Here is a 22,053-nt window from a genome sequence, read left to right on the forward strand (position 1 = left end):
TTCCATATGCCTTTTCTTTTTACGCTATCAAGTCTTTTGCTTCGAGTTTTATCGAGAGACTCTAATTCAGTTTTTTAGGAAGAGGAGGTAGTTATTTGTGATTTAGAACCTTTTCGTTCACGAGTGGATGTTTTTTAAGATTGGTAGAGGGGATATTGCAAAAGGTGACATAAATCTTGGAGAAGTCTCCCTGGAGCATGGCCTCGATGGTTTTATGGACTCTTTGTTAAGGAATTTGGAGCAAGTACGTTGTAGTTCCATCAGCTTGGAAGCTGCTCCTTTGGGGAATAATTTGTTGGTTTCAATTTCGGGTACAATGACATTTATCGATGTCATGTTACACTTTTTATATTTTTCGTCTGTAAAGTTTGCGTCAGAAAAAATGTTAAGGTCATAGAAATAGAAAGAGTGAAGAAAAGAGTTAACTTTGTGCTACTCTCCAGCTTAACCAAACTCCTGAACGGATCGCTGACATGTGAAAAGTGAAAACAATGCGATTTATATTTTCGTAGTTTCTCGTATGTAGATATACTGTACTTATTTAGATCAAAAAAACAACAAAACCTTAAGAAACATTACTCCCAAAATTCGACAATGAAAATCACCATCTCCACGTAGAATGAGTCTGACTGCTTGGAAAAGGAGAAGACGGACTTTACTGCTCGCGCAACAATAACATAATGAAGTCTCTAACTGGCAGTACAAAGCTGTCCGTTGTGGAACAACGAAAACCAGAGTGATTCTGACAACATTATCTCCTGTTTAAACTTTTTAATTTCTTTTTAAATTGACAGTTTTCGTATTTGTTCTAATGCAACCGGAAAGAATTTTTCTGTTTGACCTTTTCTAGGAAAGTAATCTACTGCATCACTGGTTTATTTCGCTCAATATTGTTTTCCTGGAGGTGACCTTAAAAAATGTTACTAATGTTTCTATAAATTGCTGTCACTTTCTCTTTTCACTCTTACTAACGAGGGTATACTTTTTAATATCTATCATATGCGTTTATTTGATCTCTGCAAAGTTAAAAATAGAGCACTAGTAGACGCAAACACCTATACCATTCTTTTGTCGACCAAAATCTGAATATTCATCTAAAGCAAATCTAATAAAAAATTTGACTTTCGCAGAATACGTAGTGGTAATTATTATTATTTGTAACTATGTATTCATATATTTTTCCTTCTGACTATTTCAAATTTACTCTATGAGAATCATAAAAGACACGAGAAGTTAAAAAATAGTAATCTGAGTGAATCCTGACATCTCAGTAAACTGATTCATAGATAAATAATATACATAGTATCAAAACTGACTCTTTAATTGTATTGATTTACATTGTATAGAAACAGTTAAGTTATTGCACTGCATATCACCGAAGACTAATTTTGTGGTTCTGGTGAATTTTCGAGTGTTTTTTTTTACATCGGGGGACAAAAAGCAAGTTAACAGTGTATAAATAATAAGCACGATTTTTCTCTCAAGAAAAAAAATTTAAAGACAGAGAAAGTTTTTAATTAGATAAATTATTTTTCTCAAAACCGCGGAGTCGGCATCCTAGACAGAATTTGATTGAATCATAGACAAATGTCAAAATCGATAAGTCAAGTGTCACTACTGTCAGTAGCCATGTGACTATGTGACAATAAGATGATAATGAAGAACGAAGTCTCAACATTTAAAAGCCAAAGTCGAAGTTGCAGGTGGTTTTCTTAAGAAAAAATGATGTCTCTCATCTAAAACATCATGCATCAACAGAAAAAGATGCAAAAAATCATGTCACTTAATACAGATGTTTTAATATTGCGGTAATATATAATTTATGATATAGCAAAATGGAATTTTACTTAGGATCCGAGGATGCTAGTGACAATAATAAAATGATTAGAACCATAGAATGGGATATGATGGACAAAACCAAGTTTTTTCCTCTGTCCATGTTAAGTTCATTTAGTGTCCGATGTGCACTTTATCCACTGACATTAATTAAGACTAGATTACAAATTCAAAAGCACAATGACTTATATACAGGTAAATATTTACGTAATTCCTCTATTTATATTAACAAATTTTTGTTAAAATACGTTTTGAATTAACTAAGAATCTTTTAAGAGACACTTCTAAGAATTTAAAGAGACATAATCCCTAAACCTTGAATCTCTTGCTGTGATAAAATTAACTCATTAAAATTGCGTACATATTGATGGATTTTTATATAAAGAATATTTTGTTTAAGGCATGTTCGATGCGTATGGAAAAATATATAAATATGAAGGATTTAGTGGTCTCTATAGGGGATTCTGGGTTTCTTCAGTACAAATAGTAAGTGGTAAGTACAACTTTTGATCATATAATAAATTGTGTAAGTTTATATGGTTATTAATCATCATGTATTACTTATTTTCTTAGATTCAACACAGATATTTTACAATAACTTTGTTATGGTTACATAAAGTGTTTATTGTATTAACAGTTAATTATTTTTCCACTTATGGGGATTATTCCACAGAAACTATAAACTATACTAGTATGTAAGGTATTTATTGCATATTTCTTTTGCTTGATACTTTCCTCAGTAGCCTAGCTCTTTCAATCATGTTCATTTCAGATAGTTTAAAGTGAGGTATGGCTTTAGAATAGAAAGATTTAAGTTTATGTGGCAAATGTCGTGTCCTGTTATTTCTTAAAGAATGATAGTTTGAAAGTAAAAGCAGCACTTTTTATGATACACAATTATTTCTAAAGAATGCATTTAAAATTTATATAACCTGATAAATAAATATTTTAATGTCGTCATATAAAATGTCCAAATACCTTGGTACTTGTTGGTGTCATACGTTTATTTATAAATCAAGCAAATCACTATTTGTTTTTGTCTTTTGTTGTTCCTACTTACTTTACAGGATGTATTGTTTCTCAAGAAAAAGTTATACTACGTAGTGTTTTTGACTAATTTTGCCCAGTACAATTTTCCCATGTTTCTACTGTTGAAATTGGTAACCAGATAGTATTTTATTCTGACATCCTTAATAGCCATCTGAAAGCAAAACTTAATGTTTTATAGTGAGTTAGCACTGTCATTTGCTGGTGAAATTTTGGAAAGCTATATTTGTTCGGGGTTGTACAAACTAACTATTCTAAAGCTCTTTAGCTTTAGAATATTTCATATATGAATCCACAAGCTACAGACTGGGAACTCCTTCACAAGGAGCTCAGCCATAACCTTGTGAGTCTTCCCCGGTTTCAAGGCTGAGCCGAGAAGATAGAGATCTCTTTGGATCACTTATCTGGAGCCCTGACCTCAGTATAGCTGCCCTCTTGTAGACCAGAGAACTGCTGGTTCTGCTATTCCCTGGTGGACAACTCAGGTAGAAAGACAGCACAGGCTGACTCAGAGTCTCTTAAACAAAGGCAAGAGGACTGATCGGCCTGCCCACTGGGACTCCTTTAAGGAGGCTCAGAGTTAATACAAGTCCCTGATTAAGAGGTCAAAGAGGAGCTCTTGGAGAGTCTAATGTGACAGCATAGAACACATGTCTGCTACAGCTAAGCTCCAGCATTCCCTCTCCAAAGATCCAACTCAAGGGGTTAATCAGGGGTGTCTTCCCAGTGGAAGTCTATCTTCCACTGACGAGGAAGCCCTAATGACTCTCTTGGACACTCACTTCCAAGAGGGCAAGGATGATGATATTGCCCTAGCTACGATTAAGCTCCCGCGAATGGGGGACTTTCGAATGGCGAAGGAAGTAGCATCGTATATGAATCTGCAATTTTTTTTCTGCTAAATGTGTAGAAATTACTCACAGTAAAATTGCGGAAAATTATGATAAAGTGAAATGGCTACAAATACAGTGGCCTCGCTATAATATGAAGCAACCTGAAACCTGAAGGAATTAGGAATTTTGCTGGAAGAAAAATCATACAAGAAGCTAAATACAAAGATCTGCTATCATTGCTTGATTACATTCCTCCTGTTAATCATATTCTTTATTAGTTTTTATTTGAATCTTGCACATAACATACAAGCTGAAGATGATGACTTATTTGCAGAGGAAGAAAATGGTGATTAAGATAATAATAAATAGCTATTTTTAATGGAAATATTTTTGATTGTTTCAAAGTATTTTTGAATAAGTTTTTGGGTTTGAAATCATTCATAATTTCATTTCATTCAGAATGGGCCATTTATTCCGAAATAGTTAAATGAAAAAGTGGCCCATCCCATAATAAAACTTATTTACAGCAAAAATTAGCAAATAAACACATTTCAGTATTCCTTAGTACTCACATGCATATACATAAGAGAAAATATTACGGTAAATTTCGTTATTTCAAAGATTAAGTCTTAGATTGGTTTTCTTAACTTATGTTATTCATTTATCAGAATGGAATAGTTTATAATAATAGCAACCATCATTTATTTTCCAGTGATAAAACATATAAAATTCCTCAGTAATTCTTAATCATATGATTTATAACATGTTTTTGTGACTTATCTCTTTATATTTTTATTGTAGTCACAACAATTTCAATTTGAGTGGTATAATTCTCTAAAATATATTTATTATAAATAATTTTGAATAGTTTATATTTATATATATATATTGTAAAGTTATTTTACTAAAATTTTCATCTATTTTGCTTATCACAGAAAAGTTAAAAAAAAATAATCAATTTTATTAATTAAGTTCTCAGGGTTATTCATGCTTTATATCTTACTACTATATTGCATTTAGATTCATAAAAGCCAGTTGGAAATAAAAACCCAAATATAAAAAAACAATTTATTAACATAATTTGCGTTGTAAGTGCAAAACGAATATGTATTCCTAATAATTATCTGATCAGATCTGAAAAACTACTTAATAACAGTATTATTTCCTATCCTTTAAATAATAATGATTTTTAAATAACTACATAACATTATTTAGTGGAATTCACATAAAACTGTCAATTTTAGAAAAATCCGGTGACAGATAGATTGCTAGCAGCAAATGTTGATTCATGTTTTATTTTATGAGTATCAAGTTTATGTAAGAAAAGGCCAGATCGAGAAGGTATGCCTGCGAGCATCCCTGAAACCTCATTTTTTAAAGATATACTACCCTCTGCACATCCTTCAGCAACTGACATACTCTTCCGTCCACTGTGGTGCTTGAATATTGTTGGCATACTTATTCCAACGTCTGTCAAAAGCCGACAAGTAACGGCTATCTAGCGTGCGGCCTAATCCTAGTAGCGTCCTAAGAGCGAATAGATGAAAAGAATACCGCTAGGGTGCTGGTCTCTAGCAGTCATAAGAGGCGACCACTGGGATGTCCGGCTATTTAGCAGCGGCCGTGTTTAAGTAGCTATTCGGAACCGAATACTGCTAGGGTCCCTACCGATCTACCGTAAAAGTAGATCAATGGGATGGAACGTAGTGAGGTGTCGGGATCGCACCAACGAGTACAGGGTGCGATCTAGTTCTTACGTCGCATACGTATGAACAGTAATGCGGTCGGTAGTCGGTATGGGGCTGCTGGAAGCGAGACGAGTCCAAAAGTCACACTGGTCAACGGGTCTAACCTACTTGGTGGTCCGTTATCCCACCAGATTGCAACTGCAACTGTTTGCCTTTTCAGGGATCAAAGGCAGCGGTACGTACGGCAACACTGGTACTGCGGGGAAGGTGGTACCCTACGACATGGCTATCGTGCCACCCTCGCTGGAGACGGACTCGCAGGGGCAGAATAGGATAGACTTCCTCTCGGAAGTTGGCAATACCTTTTATGCACCTACTCTACCCAAACGGTAGCGTATTGGGTCGTCAACGTGTGGAGGTCCCCGGTCTTCACCACCCGGAGATTGAATCCTCGTTATCCATTTGTGTAGACACAGATTCCTTGATGGTTAAGGAGTCCGTGTTTTATTGGGTTTCCTAGCGAGAGAAAAATACATTACATTTGCAGAGGATATGTCCAAGACATAATTAACGACAATAATCAAGGAGCATCATTGTAGATATCGTCAATATACTGTTGATGAATTCAATTTAATTAAATTGGGCTTAAATGAGGGAGTATGTGGTCTGAAAGAATTGGGAGAACGCTGTTACCCGTGTATTAAATAATAATAAATAATTCATTAAATAATCATTCATAATTTAATAGATTAAAATAATTTAAACCACAATTTCATTTTTGTAATATTTATTCAACTATTTAGTTAACTTTCTAAAATACATATGAGGACTATTTGAGTAGAATAAAGATCGATTTTACTAATAATCGGTGTATTTGTTATTTAAAAATTACTTATGTAAACAAATTATTTAAAATAACATTGTTATCTACCTATTTTCATTTTTTTATAGTTATTTTACCAACAAGTGTATTAATAAGGGCGATTAACAATTGAGATATATTAACGCGCGAGCGAAGTGAGTGCGTTAATGTTCGAGATTGTTAATCGCCATTTTAATTCACGAGTTCGTTACAAAACTTTTCCGTCGACCGAACTTTTCAGAAATAAAAATATCTTAGTTTAAATTTTTATTTACTTAACGATAAATAATGACATACAATGACAGACAGTACTTACAGCGGCTATGTCATTTTAAATAATTTTTTAGTGGGAATATAAATAGGTACCTATATGTTATATGGTTGCCTACACCACAGGTCACTGCCAATCACAGAGCGTTAAATGTGGTTAAATTATTGTACAAGCAATGTATGTTGTGTTGCCTATAATAAAATCGTTCATTAATAGAAAATCATTCATTAATAGGGGTCATTAATCAATGATTTTGAGGGTGTTAAAATTAATCATAAATGGATGGTCGACGGAAAAATAATTTTTTTAAACATTTTAAACTTTCTAACAAGTTGCCGTCATGAAACGTCATTGATAAATCTAAAGAATTAAGAATTCGGATAAATTGTGCTGACTAAATTTTAATTTGCTAAAAGGCATCGTGAATACGTCTGTTGTTAAAGCTGGCTCAGTGTAAGGAACGTACGGATGTACGGAAAGCTATTAAAATCTTGTAAACCGACATTATTTTGATTTTCTTATTAGTAAACAATGTATTTTATTTGCACCTCGTACAATTAGTAGATCAAGTTACATTTATGAGTCACCTTCCCCAATTTCATGTCGGGATATAATCATTCGAAGGCGTCCCAAGTAACCTGGTCAAAAGTAGCCGGAATCACCTGTCAATCATCGATTCGCGGAAATAGTTAAGTCGCATGAGCGGTGCGTAAGAAAATATGTTTCTTTCTTGTTCACTTTACACTGTGACTATAATTATTGTATGTGTGCTTATAATATTAAAAGTAATACATTAGATCTTGTTTATAGAATACGTTTTAATTTTCATTAAAAATGAATGAACAGGAGTTGACTCCAAACATTTTCCGATTTGTTTTGTCTCGCTGCCTTTTCTCTTTGTTTCCGTCATTATAACCACATCCTTTGCAAGTTATCTATTTCCGCTACAATGGTTGATTTTGTTGTACTCCTTGTGTTTAGAAGAGTATGTAGAATTTACTCAAATATTTTATATTAAATATTCATATTGCCTTCATATTTTTAAAAATTGTAAAATTGGCGCAGTCGTATACTTATAAGTATAAAGAAATACAGTTGTCGGTAATTGAATCATCGAACCATTTATCGAAATTATTGGCTTAAGGCTTTAATTAATTATGGCACGCCCATTTCTTCGAAGTACTTCGCGCCAGATCCCTGGATTCGATCCCGAGAACACCCTCAAATCTATAAGTAAGAGTTTTATCCCTAGACGAACTTAGTAGTTAACCAGAGGTCGAGATGAACACAACTACGCGCCTACTATGACTGCTCCTCGCGGTGGTACCACGCGCTTTCCGTCCCACTGTGGACATCACGACGTTAGCCACCGAGCTGAGGTGCTGCCCTAGCTATATATAATTTACATTTTGACAAATGGTAAATGCCTTTCTGTGTACAGATAACATTTATGACTTACGCCAAGTGTTTTCCGATATTTTACAATTACATATATGCTATTTAAATATTTATTATTTTAATTAATTAACCCGACATTTCGAAAATCCTAATCAAACAACCTGTATATTCCTTGTTCCCGTATTCATTAAATGTCTTTGCTTTTGTCCTTATGATTAGATCCATACAAAAAGTGTCATTTACGAATATTGTATTTCAGACTATGGTTTTTAATCATATTATCTACTTACGAATAATATTGATATATTATCTTTGTTGCAATACTTAAAAATCGGTTTGATTATCGGTTTAATTATCTGCAAACTAAATTACTTCTATACTATTTAGATAACGGGAGGTCTTAACTATACAAATTCAATTACTGCTATTAGTAATAGAACTTAGGTAGGTCATGTATTATTGATTGTTTGGTTACTAAAAATAGAATATTATTTGTCAGCTGGAGAGTGTGGCATGTAATTATTGAAATACAGATTTGGGAATTTTCCGAGAAAAACTAATAATGTTCTTACCGAGAAAGAATAAAAAAAATATTTAACGTTCGTGTTACGTACGAAAAGGTTAGTAAATATTTAAAGATTATTGGAAAAGTGGTATTATTCTTAAGAATTTTTATATAATCGTTCAAATATTCTATCTATTAATATCTGTTTTAATCTCAATTGATGCTTTCTGATCAAATTTTTCTTGGGGCTACTATTGTCCTTATTCCGATCGCTGTTTGAAGATGATACTCGGTTTCACGTATCTATTGCTTATATTATTTGTATGTACGAGGGTGGATTGATATAAAACTAGCCATTGATAGAAAAAACAAGTTTTTTGGAATTAAATCGATTTATTTCTCAACATAGTCCCCTTTTAGCTCGATACACTTAGTAAGACGATGTTCCAATTTTTTTATCCCATCCGAATAGTACTTTTGCTCGAGCTCTTCAAAGTAGGCCGAAGTTTCAGCGACGACTTCATCATTTGTTGCGAAACGGTGTTCTCCGAACCATTTTTTTAGGTTTGGAAACAGGAAAAAATCGCTGACACAATTCGGCATCGAATCGATCCAATAATGCTGCGTAGTACTCACCATTGATTGTTTTTTCTTTTTCCAAGTAGTCGATGTGGATGATGCCCTTCGCATCCCAGAAAACAGTCGCCATCACTTTGCCGGCCGAATGTGCACTCTTTGCCTTCTTCGGCTGCCCTTCGCCGCGTTTGCACCACTGTTCGACTGTTCTTTGGTTTCCGGTGTGTAATAATGCACCCAGGTTTCATCAACGGTGATAAATCGGCGAAAAAAATCCTTCGGATCGCGCCGTATCATCGCCAAAAGCATCTCCGAAGTGGTCACACGTTTTTGCATTTGATCGATTGTCAACAAACGCGACACCCATCGCGCGGATAGCTTTTTCATGTCCGCGTTCGTAGGAAATGTTTAGGACCTCTATTAAATCGCGGAGCCTAATTCGACGATCTGCCATAATCATGTCATGGACTTTGTTGATTATTTCCTGCGTGGTGACCTCATTTGGCCTCCCAGGATGCTCATCATCAAAAACACTCGTACGACCACGAACACATTCAGTTTTCCAAAATTTTACTGTTGCTAACGAAGGTGCAGCTTCACCATAAACTTCGTCAAGGTCGGCTTTGATTTGCACATTCGTTTTTATACTTTTTGTGGAGGAAGTTAATCACCGAACGATACTCGACTTTTTCCATTTCTCTGAAAACACAAAATGTGCTTGCTTTTGACAGCTGTAAAAACCAAACTAATTGTTTTTAAAACTTAAAATTTTGACAGACGTCATGTCATTAATGGCAAATGTCAACACCGAAACCGATTTTAGTTACAAACGTTTGGCAACAGTGTGCCATATGTGTTGTTCCAAGTTTAAAGCTGATTCAAGGGATTGGTTACAAACTATGGGTAAATATTATTTTTTTTACTATTACACTGTAATATTGGCATAACAAAATTAATTTGTGATAAAATCAAATTGGCATTTTTCGTTGAATTAGTTTATTCGGGTGTTTTCTTGGTTTGATTGCGGGTTATTATTTTAAGAGTTTCGATTGAGGTTAGGTCCTTAAAATCTCAACAGATGGTTTTGACAGTGTTGCCGAATGGGGCTAAATACGCGAGAGATATGGGGCAAAACTACTTGCGTATTTTTTACCCATTATCATAAATTAATTTTGTTTCTACTTTCGGAATTAAATATTCAATTGAACTACAAAAGAAAATCAGAGCGCAAGAATTTGACAAAAGTTATTTTGTGCGAAGCTCGTGGACCTATTAATAATGGCGTTTTTATACGTTAGACAACAAAAGCTGTGGGATTTCATGAAGCGGCACTACGGCAAAGGTTGAAAAAAGGAAATGATGTCCAGATTTAAAGCAGTTCTAACCAAGATCCAAGAAAACGAATAGTTCAGCATTGCAAAGATCTCGACGAACGATTTTATGGAATGACGCTGAAGTCATTGCGTTTTTTAATTTACTCTTATTGTCTAAGAAACCATATTGAGCATCCATTTTCACCTGTAAATCAGTTGGCTGGTCGGGACTTCACTAGATATTTCATGAAAAGGAACCGACTCTCTTTACGAGTTCCACGAAAAACAAGTATTGCTAGAACCATGGGCTTCAATAGAGTCCAACTAGTTTAGTATTTTGAAATTTTGGAGAACACTATAAAACAATATAAGTTACCTCCCAACCGTATCTATAACGTCGATGAAACGGGCATTCAGACAGTCCTAAACCATCTGCCCCAACATGCTGCGCCAGTTGGAAAGAGAGTTATAGCAAAAGCTGTAGCTGCCGAGCAAGGACAAACAGTTAGGGCTGTTTGCTGTATGAGTGCAACTGGTCACCATGTTCCTCCATTTTTCTTATTTGCTCTAAAACGGATGAATCTTCTTCTAATCAAAGACGGGCCCACTGCCTGCGACATGACTGTTACTGATAGTGGTTACATGAACAGTACCACGTTTATCAAGTACCTGGAGCATTTTGAAAAACATACAAGTAAAACGGAGGAGAACCTCGTTCTTCTGATTCTAGATAATCATGTATCGCACACAAGTCTTCAAGCAGTAGGTAACGTCTGCAAAAGATAATTTCATCAATTTATTAAGTCTGCCACCACATAGCAGTCATAAGACCCAGCCTCTCGATCGGGCATTTTGCAAACCATTAAAAGTTTATTATCAGAGCGTCGCTGACAGTTGGACCAGTTCCCATCCAGAGCAGGTTCTCTCCATTTACCATGTGGCTGGTCTCTTTTCCACAACATTTGCAATAACTGTTACCGTTGATATAGCTAGAGAGGGCTTTCGGTCTACATTAATCTACCCACTAGATAAAAATATTTTTTCGGGCGTAGATTTTATACCAGCGAAAGTAACAGCAAGATTTAGGTGAAAATTCAGACAATGAAGGTCATGTTTTTATCCAGTTTCAGCAAGAAGAAGAACTTGTTACTGATGAGGGCCCCAGCCATCATCAAAATCGGAAGTCAGAATTTCTGTACCTGGTCCTTCAAATATGGAAAAAGAAACTGTTACTGACACGAAATAGTCCCAGCCGTTATCAAAATCAGAACAGTCAATAATTTCACCTTCAGACATTATTCCGTTCCCAAAGATTAAGATAAAAAGGAAACGAACCAGTCAACCAGTAAAGTTAACCCTATTGAAGACTTTTAGAAGAACAAGAAGAAAAGAAGGAAGCAGAAAAAGAGAAGGAGAGGAAAGCATTACTGAAGAATCAAAAGATCAAATCTCAAAGTGCTAAAATATTTTACCTGATGACTTTGTCGTAGAGAAGGTTTTTGGAAAAAAAATCATGTAGATTATTTGTCGCCAAAGTCTGCCAAGTAAATGATGGTTATAAAGGTGTATTTTTTAAGTGACTGCCTACAACATCTAACAAATTGGGGGGGTTATGCGTGATAATTTAGGATTGAAGCTGTAGATGAATCGACTAAACCCCTCTAATGAATTGTCTCCACTCTGATAAAGGCTGTCACCATTGTAGAAGACGTCTGTCTCGATGTCCTTATCAATGCCTCTACAATTTTTTTTTAGGAGATACTTATCCCTGCGAGCAGGGCAAGGCTTACTGGTTCCACTAGTCTGGACTGACTGGTTCCGCCCTCGCGGATTTACAAGAGGGTAGGGAAATCTTTCTGGAAAGGAAGCGAATTAAGGACTTCTCGGTCTCAGGTCCTGCAAAGAGTGAGAGGCTATGGGCTTACGTTAGAAGCCGGAGCACTGCATAAGCGAAATGTGTATCTCTTCTAGTCTCGACCTGTAACGGCTAGGAATAACAAAAACAAATTTCGAGTTTACGATGTATTAACTATACAGTACACTACAAATTATCAGTTAGGACCAAAATGTTCGATCAGGCGCGAAGGGAGACGAGAAGACACAAGCAAGGAATTAAAGGTCGGACAATTCCGTATTATTAGTTATACCTTGGGTTAGTATATAGATCTTAGTTACCTTCGCGTATCTAGGCTCTAGCTAGGGAATACGCCTCCAGTCTACAGGGATTTGAGATTGCGAACCTTCGAATCTCCAGTTGCCGACACTTATACGTCACACTATCCCGTCGAGTTACAACAGCGCGCCCGATCGCCGAGCCTCTCGCGTGAGGCACTCGCCGGCGTCGCGCTCTTACTGAACCCTCTGACCCACTTCATTCCGTTTTTTATGTATCGCCAACTCGTATTTTAGATTATTTTTGTCACGTCCATGTGTTAAACTGGATCACGCTATGTAAAAACTTCTTAGTCAGCTCAATTCTTCTCACTTGTTTAACAATTCGTACCTTGTAATTAATTTCCAACAAGGTCTAAGTGTCGTAATTTTTTAAACATTCAGGCTTATGTTAAACTGGGTCAATTGTTTTGTTTTTAATTTGAAATGTATACGTTAAACTGTGTCGAATTTATTCTTTATTAATTTGGAATAATTATTACTCTTTACTAGGCTAATTACCTCTTAATTTTTTCCTTCTTTATTTCCTTGCTGTTTACATTACAAACATTTCGTTTTCGTGAGACAACGGAAGATGCCTTTTATCGAAAGGACGATATTGTTTTAAAGCTTTCAAAACCAATAAAAACCAGCTCTTTTAGATTTTCAAATTCAGTAGGATTCTCTGACGACCTCGCCAAATACAGTTCTCTTTTGGATTAACGTTTGGTTTTTTTCAATAAAGATTGGTTTCTTTTAAACGCCTACCATCTCTTTTATTTGGGGTTTTATACATTTTCGTTTTGGGGTAAAAATACGCACTTGCGTACTACTGTCCCATTTATAGGGGCAAGAGTACACAAATGAGGATTTTTTTTCATTTATTAGTGAAATTATAGAACTACTGTCGATACTTGAAATGGAAAAACAATATGTAAGCTCTCCCGTAATAACATTGGAAAAGTTCTAAACTGTTATAATTTCTGAAGACGACAGGAGGTAACAAAACTGCGTGTTTTTGCCCCCAACGTTCGGTGGTGTTATTATCTTTCAATTTCAATATTATTATTTGGTATACTATACATAATTAAAAACCCTCGTTTTGTACCCCCTGTATTCGCACCATACTTTTGCAAAATAAATATATTCTAGGAAATTTAACTTTATTTCTTCTTTTATAAACAAATGTTTTCTTAAAATCAATAGTTTTTAAGATAAATGACAAAAATGTGCCGCCGTTTTCCATACAAACAAAATCATTGATTACCACCTCATTACTATCATACTATTATAGTTCTCCTCATAATTGTCATATTACTAAGCGATAATATATTACTAAGCGATAATAAGTGAATGAATTATGCCTTTCTTAAGAAAATAGCTTTAGAACAATATTAATGAATTATGCCTTTTCAAATCCTCAATTCTTGGACTATTTATTCAAACGTTAACAGTAAAAAACGTATCTATATCAAAATAAATTGGAATCTTTAAGGATGCAAAAGATTTTTGGCAGAAATGAAGTTCCTTTGTGAAAAAGAATAAATATTTTACATATTTAATGAGGAGCTGTTTATGGTAAATTCTCTTGCCAGCACAACTGATATGTTCTTGAATATAATTGGTGTTTTATTAATTAATAAAAAATTTCTTCTACATACATCTAATTTTATTTTAGGCGTTTTCTACATCTCGACCTACGAAGGCGTACGACATATACTACACCAAAAAAATGTTCATTCTAGTTTAAGGGCAATTATTGCCGGAGGATGTGCTTCATTAGTAGGCCAAACCATAATAGTTCCATTTGACGTCCTTAGTCAACACCTTATGATGATCGGTGTCAACGGTAGAGGAGAACAGGTAGGAAAATACCACAATACATGCTAGTAGAAAAAAAATGCCTCTAAAAAGTGGTTTGTGCAATTGTTCACCCAAATAAAGAGGAGATATTGCGAAGTTACAATACCTAATTGGATAATACCTAATAGTAATAGTATTATATTAAAATGTCTCTATCAGAGACCACCTCATTCGACGTCTTTGAGATATGAATATCTTCACTTAATGGTGAAATCTTTGTAGCAAACTTCATCCTTTCACTAAACTCCTGTGTCTTATGCACTTGATGAAAGCCAGTACTTTCTTATGGACATTGGACATCTTCTGTCCGATTGTATGGTTCACCCTACCTATATTGTAGAGTTGTTTTCTCAGTGTAAAGTTTGAAATCACCAAATCTATGACTGCCTTCAGCTCTCGTCTGCCAATATCCATTAGACTGGACGAAACTCTCTTGTCGATGTTGCTAATAATGTTGATCCCTAAGGAAGTGTAAAGCAGAGACTTCTTTTCCCATCAGGTGGAACATTTCCGCCATTCTTTTCTACTTATCTGCCAACTTGGTGTGCCCTTACTACATTAACCGATGTATCTAAAATAATACTTTCAAAAATATGCATTTACAAATATAAATAAAACATTTTATTGTAACTGGTGAATAATCAAGAATGATCTTTGTAAAATTGTTTAATATTCTGTTAATAAATAAAGTCTTCTCATTAGAATTTGTTTTTTTTAGGAATTTAATCACTTAGGGATGAAGTTAAAACCGAATCAAAGCAAATTTTCGATAACCATTGATGTATCGAAGCACATTTTCAAAATGGATGGCATCGCCGGTTTTTACAGAGGCTATTGGGCAAGTTTATCGGCCTATGTTCCGAATTCAGCGTTATGGTGGGGATTTTATCATATATACCAAGGTAAGATAAATCTATTTATGTATTATAACTTATTTTTTGTAGTAGTTCTGCGAATGTTGGTGCTTTAATTTGTCAACGGTCTTTTGATAGTCTGTAAATGCTAGAAATACTTTCAGTTTCGGTTTTATACACCCAGTATGTTAAGGACAAAAAAGCTTTCAATGTATCAAGTCGACTTTATCGAACATGGAGATAAAGCGTGAATATGTCTTATCACTATATACAGTGATAATACAATTGCCATTTGGATCACCAATCTTCGAAAGTAAGGGGCAATAAGAAGAAGAAGTTTCTTCTGTCCCTATTTTTAATTGTGAATATATTCCTGCCGCCTCTTCTGTTCTTCGAGACATAATGCTAATGTCATCAGCATAGGCGGCAATCTGTAGTGATTGTCCAACGTCTCTATCCATTAGAATTCCACTCGAGAATCGAGGATCACATTCAGGAAATAGATGCGAAAGTGGCTATGGCCTAGAGTAGCGCGGAAACGGGAGTGTCTGAAAGCAGAGTACCCGAAACGAAAATAATTGTTACGCGAAGTGGTGTAAAGTGTGGGTATACGAGATAGATTTTGTTTTTTATTATTATTGTTTCTTGTATTTCTATTTTTCATTGTTGTTTTAATGTTAAAGCATTTAATAATTATTAATTTCAGTTTTGGTTGTATACACCCAATATTTTAAGGTCCGAAACAGTCTTTACAGTCCGAAAAGAAGAGTGAGAGAGTTAGAATTGACAGCTCGGTGAATGGATAAAATTACATGTCGTGCCGCGATTTTTATTCTTTATTCACGTTGTTATTAAGACATCTACAAGAAATAAGCTTTTCGTTGTTTTCCGAGTATAACTAACCTTTTATATATTATTTTTGAAACAGTTTTTTTTTAGTTAATATAAGTTTTTGCTAAAATTATACTTTTATTTTCAATCGAACCGTGTAGGTACTTGGTGTATAACGGGTAATTTTACACCAATGCACTCAAAAGTAGCATTTCTGAGTTAGTAGTTGGATAAAATGTGGAGTCTCTAGTTCCTAATCCGTTTCTAAAACCGTACTGAGTATTTCTGATAAATTTTGCAGAGTTTTTGTTTATTCTATTATGAAATATTTGAAGAAACGTATTAAATGTATGTATGATGTATCTTCGAAGCTATATGTCTGGTTCTTTTTGGGGTTTTTTTCTGGGTATAATTCAAGCACTGTCATTCAACACTAATCTGAATGATTTTTTTTTAAGTAAACCGCGTCAACTATGAAAGGTTATTGGCGGGGAAGAGTTGTACATAAAATCAGATGTTTGCTTATAACAACGAATTACAATTGAGAACTTAAGTCTATTTTTATATTATTAGATTGTACAATTTAGTTAGTTTTAGAAACTTAGTCACTTTATCACATTTACTATAGTTCAGAGCACTTGGTAAATCACTTTGAAGTCGAACCTGGTGATAGAGTGGGCAACTAACAATAATGTGTTCGATTGTCAGAGAAATATCACAAACATAGCACAGTTTTTGTTGTTCTTTCTTCTTTCGGTACTGGTGGGTTAACCTGGTATGTCTTATTCTCAAGCGGTGTTGTATGACTTGATCTCGTCGTTTTTGTGGCGTTATCCCTTTTGGTGACAAATTTGGGTTGATGCGTTGCAGTTTGTTGTCGTCAAGTTTTTTCCATCCTTCGAGCCATATTTTCATTGAAAATTCTATAATGGTGTTTTGAATGTCGGAATGAGGAATTTCTAGGAGCTCTTTATCTGGTCTATTCGTATAGCAGGCTCCTTTAGCTTCCCTATCAGCTTTTTCATTACCTATTATGCCTACATGAGATGGAATCCAAACAAATTCTACCCTTTTATTCTTACTGTAAAGTTCTTCTAGATCAATTTTAATTTGGCATAGTATTGGGTGGTTTGGGTAAATCCTTAATATTCCTTGTACTGCGCTTAAAGAATCTGTGAAAATGACTGCTTCCAATTTGGGCTGGTTTGATATATGTTGTAGGGCTTTAGATATGGCATACAATTCGGCAGAATATATGGAATACTCCTTAGGTAGCTGGAACTGATGTTTAATTGTTTCGTCAACGAAAGCTGCGCCTACCGCTTCCATTTCAGAAGTTTTTGACGCATCTATATATATTTGGTAATATCTTTTGTACTTGTCTTTAATCGCTTGAAACTGTTGTAGAATTATATGTGATGAAGTATCAGATTTAGGATACAGTAGAAGGTTTGTATTACATTTGGGGAGTTTTATGGTCCAAGGAGGAGGGTAGTTTATTTCATTGGAAATAACTTTCGGAAAATTGAAACCTGTGATTGGTTTACTAAATGATGCAGAAAGAAAGGGTTTTTGTTCAAAAATTAAATAAAAATTGTCAGAAAATGTGTAGGAGTAAGCAGGGTTATTAGAGTTTGCTCCAATTTTAGCTGCATATTGTAGGGTTAGTCTGTGTCTTCTAATTGAAAGAGGTGATTCATCAGCTTCTACATACAGACTTTCTACTGGACTGGTCCTGTAGGCTCCAAGTGCAAGCCTTAATGCGGTATTTTGTATAATGTCCAATTGCTTTAATAAACTATCTTTAGCTCAACTGTAGACCATTGATCCATAATCTAGCTTGCTACCAATCTTTTTTATATATATTTAGTAATTGTGTGGTATCAGCTCCCCAATTATGATTGGCTAATACTTTGAGAATGTTCATATTTTGCATGCAAGATTTTTTAAGTTGATGAATAATCGGATGATTTTTTAGAATACACATTAATTATAATAATTAATATTTCCATCAATGAATAGTTGAAAAAAGAAAGAAGTTACTGATTGTAAGTAGCCCTATTTTTGTGAGTCAGATATGTCCTGAAGCTCCCACTCAGAGCTAGTATCCCAATCTTCGATGTGTTGCTCAGGTTACCGGGGTGTACCAAATTGGAGGTGAAGATAGGGATTGAGTAGGGGAGGCTAAGTAGTGCCAACAGGATGCGGCATTATATATTGCACTTCACGACTATTATTATCTTAATACAGTACTGTTCTAATATAGTTATTACTTGAGCACAAGTAATAGAATACAAACAATGGTCCTTTCTACATGATACGAATTTTGTGCGCAATGAGGAGAGATACTTATGACCGGCCATGCTTCATTTTGTATTGTACTGTAGAACTTTTTAATTTTTAGCTGACAGCTCCTAAACAAATGTCCTTGTTTAGGCAACTGTGACACTGGACTTTCAACATTGTTTAAGATGTTTTTGACTAATTTTAACATTTTCTTTTTTAGACCAATTATACGTTTTGATGCCAAGTTGGTTCTCACACCTTTTGCTACAAAGTATCTCAGGAACTTTAGGCGGATTTACGACGACAATTTTAACAAATCCTTTAGATGTAGTTAGGGCCAGATTGCAAGTACAAAGAATAGGATCGATGCGCACTGCATTTAGAGACCTGTGGGTAGAAGAAGGCATCCATATGTTTACCAAGGGACTAAGTGCAAGACTTATCCAATCAGCTACGTTTAGTTTTAGTATAATAATTGGTTACGAAACTATAAAAAGAATATCAGTAAACGAAGAATATAAACAGTTTGTTAAGTGGTGATCGAATTGTAAATTATGTTTTTATCGTTGAAAGCAACCCCTTAGAGATTTTATAAATATAAAGGGATAATATAAGGCACCGCAAGTTTGGAATAAATGTACGCTTATATTGTTAACGGAGAAGTCAAAAACGATTGTAAAACCAATAAAATTTTAAACGCTTGTAGTTTTTTAGAGTTTATGTGAAAATTTTACTGTTTGAATATTGTTATCATCTATTATCGTATGATCTGTTTTAAAACTAAAAAGAGTAGTATTAAAAGTTTTATTTGCATCCACAAAAGTTGCCGAATTCTTCTTTTTTATGTTGGTAATATGTTCCTAATACCACAGTAGCTTTTTGTCGCGTGCTTCTAAAAGAAGAAGACTTGTATGTGATATAAATTGCAAGTCAAGTATTCTTGTTCGTTCGTATAATTTTTTATTAAATTTTAGTTAAAATCTTTAACATTTTTAATATTCCTTTACAAAGCAAGCTTACGACGTCGCCGTAATGTTCGTAACTGAAAATAAAAGACATACAGATTGTTTTTAGGTTATGTTTTGACGCTGCCATAGACATATTCGCGATAGCCAATTCCGACAGGGGGCGCTCAAGATTTCAAAGATGGACGATAACTTCGGGAAAACAAATCATTTTGTCATTTGATCTCGAAGCTATAAAACGTTTAATATAAATCCTGAATAAAAATAAAATTAAATGTTTGTTTTTTTACAGTGTCTGGAACACGGAAAGTAAAATTTACATTATCTCAATTAGTTTTGTGGTTGTAAGGTCGGCAGAGACCTTTAGTTGAGGGTGAGGCAGTTTTTGGAGATGGCCACGTTATATTTTGTAAATTACGCCTTACGTTTTCTACTAATAACTTCGTGAGACCTTTGGGGCAATTTAGCATGATGGAACAGTATTTTTCAGTCTTCTCAATTTAGTTTCAGGTGTTACTATAAAGTAAATTAGATATAAATATATTAAAATATAAATAATATTTTAATCAACACTTATTTGGAAAGTAATCGTTCTCAGTAAAATGTAAACTGCACAATCATGTACTTGGTTATAGGTCTGCCAAATTTTTCTCATATTCTCGTCCAGCGGAAACTTATGTATGGAATTTTTTTGTGAATTATAATAGGATGAACATTGAGGAACACTGCAATAGTTTTTTGAAGTCAAAGTCATTGTTAATTACAATATAAACCGGTCGCTAATATGTATACAAATTAATGACAATTTCAATGTTTTCCCGAAGTGGATGCTTTTGAAATCTACCACCAGGCGTCGCCCACTTTGCGGTTCCTCGCGAATAATACAAATAGACTGAGCGCTGCAATACAGCAACGTTCCATGGCTGCCCTTGTCAAAACATAACCTAACAAAATTTCCACTGATACTTAGCACTGAGTTTCTATTAAAAATATATTAATACAAACTAGAAAAAGCACAAAAAATTACAAATGACAGCTTTTAAAAGTTTGATTCACATTCAAAAAATTTACCGACTTCTTATTTGTGTCTATTTAAGTCATTACTATAAAATGGAAGTCAAATATTGTTGCTCGTTTGGTATTAGATTTTAATTAAAATCTTTAATATGTTTGTTCTTTGCAGAGCTTATGAAGTCGTCGTAATGTGGCTGAAAGTAGAAGACATAAAAATGGTTTTTATGTTACATTGGTACTGAATTTATATTAAAAATTTAATAATATAATTTATTTCTAATGAAAACTAATTTTCATACAAATATAAAACAACAAAATTGACCTTACAAATGACAATCTTAGTTACAGTTTTCATTGTGTTAAGTCATATTTCAACCAATCACAACTAAACAGACAGATAACTCAATTTAAATGTATTCTTTGTAGTTTTGAAGCAGATCTTACTGTAAATATATATTTAACATAAGACAATCTCAGTTATTTTTGAATAACAGGTAATTTATTTCTACTTTATATGTAATTCTTTAATATTTATATGTACTTTAATTGATTCAATTCATTTTTATCAAGGTAACCTTAAAATTGCAGCTGCCATTTCATTATTCTATGGAAGTAAATGATGCTATTAAATAAGGTAGAATGCCTTTGGAAATTTGTTCTTCATCATTGCTCTTAATTAAATTGAGTGTTCTTTATAATTTCAATGCCTTTACTAGCCCATAGTGGATTCAGGTCTGGTCAAGTGGGTGGTTCGTAAGAATTTTTTAGAGGGTATAGGATTGTTGGTTCCACGCCCAACCTCTCAACCTACAGGACCAGATGTTTTGTGTTGGGGTTTCCTCCTTCTAAGTGGAATTATATTTCCTCAATTTAAGTTCTGGCAGTTATCTAGCTTTTACTGTTGTTAGTGCTTCGTTTGTTATTTAGCAGTGAGTAGCGCTTGGACGTGGGGTTGAAATTTGAGTAGAAGAAGCTAAGATATTTATAAATAAATTCCAACCGTAGAAAATATTAAATTGTATTTCTGCTACGTAATGCTCCTTTGAGCCTTTCACGGGTCCTATTTTCCTATTTCTTTACGTTTAAAAAGAATTTTAATGCCGTCCACATCTTTATCTGTCATTTTTAGATCTATTTTCGTATTTCTTTAACATTTGTAAAGGTTGTGAGAAGTGGCCGTTGTGGCATGAGAAGGGGAATGGTGGATGGTGACCAAAATGCCCCATCCTCTACTAATATGTTACTGTGTGAAGAACTGTCTATTTGGTGGTTTCCAAGTCTTTTAGATTTGAGCATTTCTTATTCGTTATATTTTTTTATTCCTTCTTTACCCATAATATTTTCTAATTTCCACTTGTTTTAATTAGATATACATATTTGATTTAACAAGTTGAGCGGTAGCTACGCGGCATTGTTTCTGTTTTGGTACCTGGTTAATCAGGGTTCGAATCTTCCACTGATTTTTCTTTTTTTGTTTTTAATAAATTAATAATTCAATACTACGTTTATTAGATATTAATAAATCTGTAAGTAAATTTTGCAAATAATAAATGTGTGTATCTTTAAAAATGGTTTATTATAATTAGAAATTAATAATTAAATACATTTTATTTGATTACAAAAAATATGTTTACAGTAGAATTTTATTTTTATTTCTTTTAATATATGAATTTAAAAAATACCACTTGACTTGTTAAATCAAATATGTATATGTTATATTTAAGATGCTACCTCACTTGTGTTTTTTTTTGTCCAATTTG

At 34.1% G+C, this 22,053-nt stretch overlaps 1 protein-coding gene across 1 annotated transcript; it reads left to right on the forward strand.

The window, feature by feature from the left end:
• Nucleotides 1–1,628: 1,628 nt before the first annotated feature.
• Nucleotides 1,629–20,991, forward strand: LOC140432819 (solute carrier family 25 member 44). Its single transcript, XM_072520941.1, has 5 exons — nucleotides 1,629–2,031; nucleotides 2,237–2,329; nucleotides 14,159–14,343; nucleotides 15,062–15,245; nucleotides 18,535–20,991. Exons 1-5 carry the CDS (start codon nucleotides 1,836–1,838, stop codon nucleotides 18,852–18,854), a joined length of 978 nt encoding a protein of 325 aa, XP_072377042.1. The 5' UTR covers nucleotides 1,629–1,835; the 3' UTR covers nucleotides 18,855–20,991.
• Nucleotides 20,992–22,053: the final 1,062 nt, after the last annotated feature.

The sequence above is a fragment of the Diabrotica undecimpunctata genome, chromosome 1, assembly GCF_040954645.1.
Source record: "Diabrotica undecimpunctata isolate CICGRU chromosome 1, icDiaUnde3, whole genome shotgun sequence".
NCBI classification, from domain to species: domain Eukaryota; kingdom Metazoa; phylum Arthropoda; class Insecta; order Coleoptera; family Chrysomelidae; genus Diabrotica; species Diabrotica undecimpunctata.

Excerpts from the sequence above, each read along its gene's own strand:
- LOC140432819 (XM_072520941.1), top strand. The coding sequence starts at position 1,836 with ATGGAATTTTACTTAGGATCCGAGGATGCTAGTGACAATAATAAAATG. Across the intron at positions 2,330-14,158 it reads TTCAGTACAAATAGTAAGTG|GCGTTTTCTACATCTCGACC; the intron begins GTAAGTACAACT and ends ATTTTATTTTAG. Across the intron at positions 15,246-18,534 it reads ATTTTATCATATATACCAAG|ACCAATTATACGTTTTGATG; the intron begins GTAAGATAAATC and ends TTTCTTTTTTAG.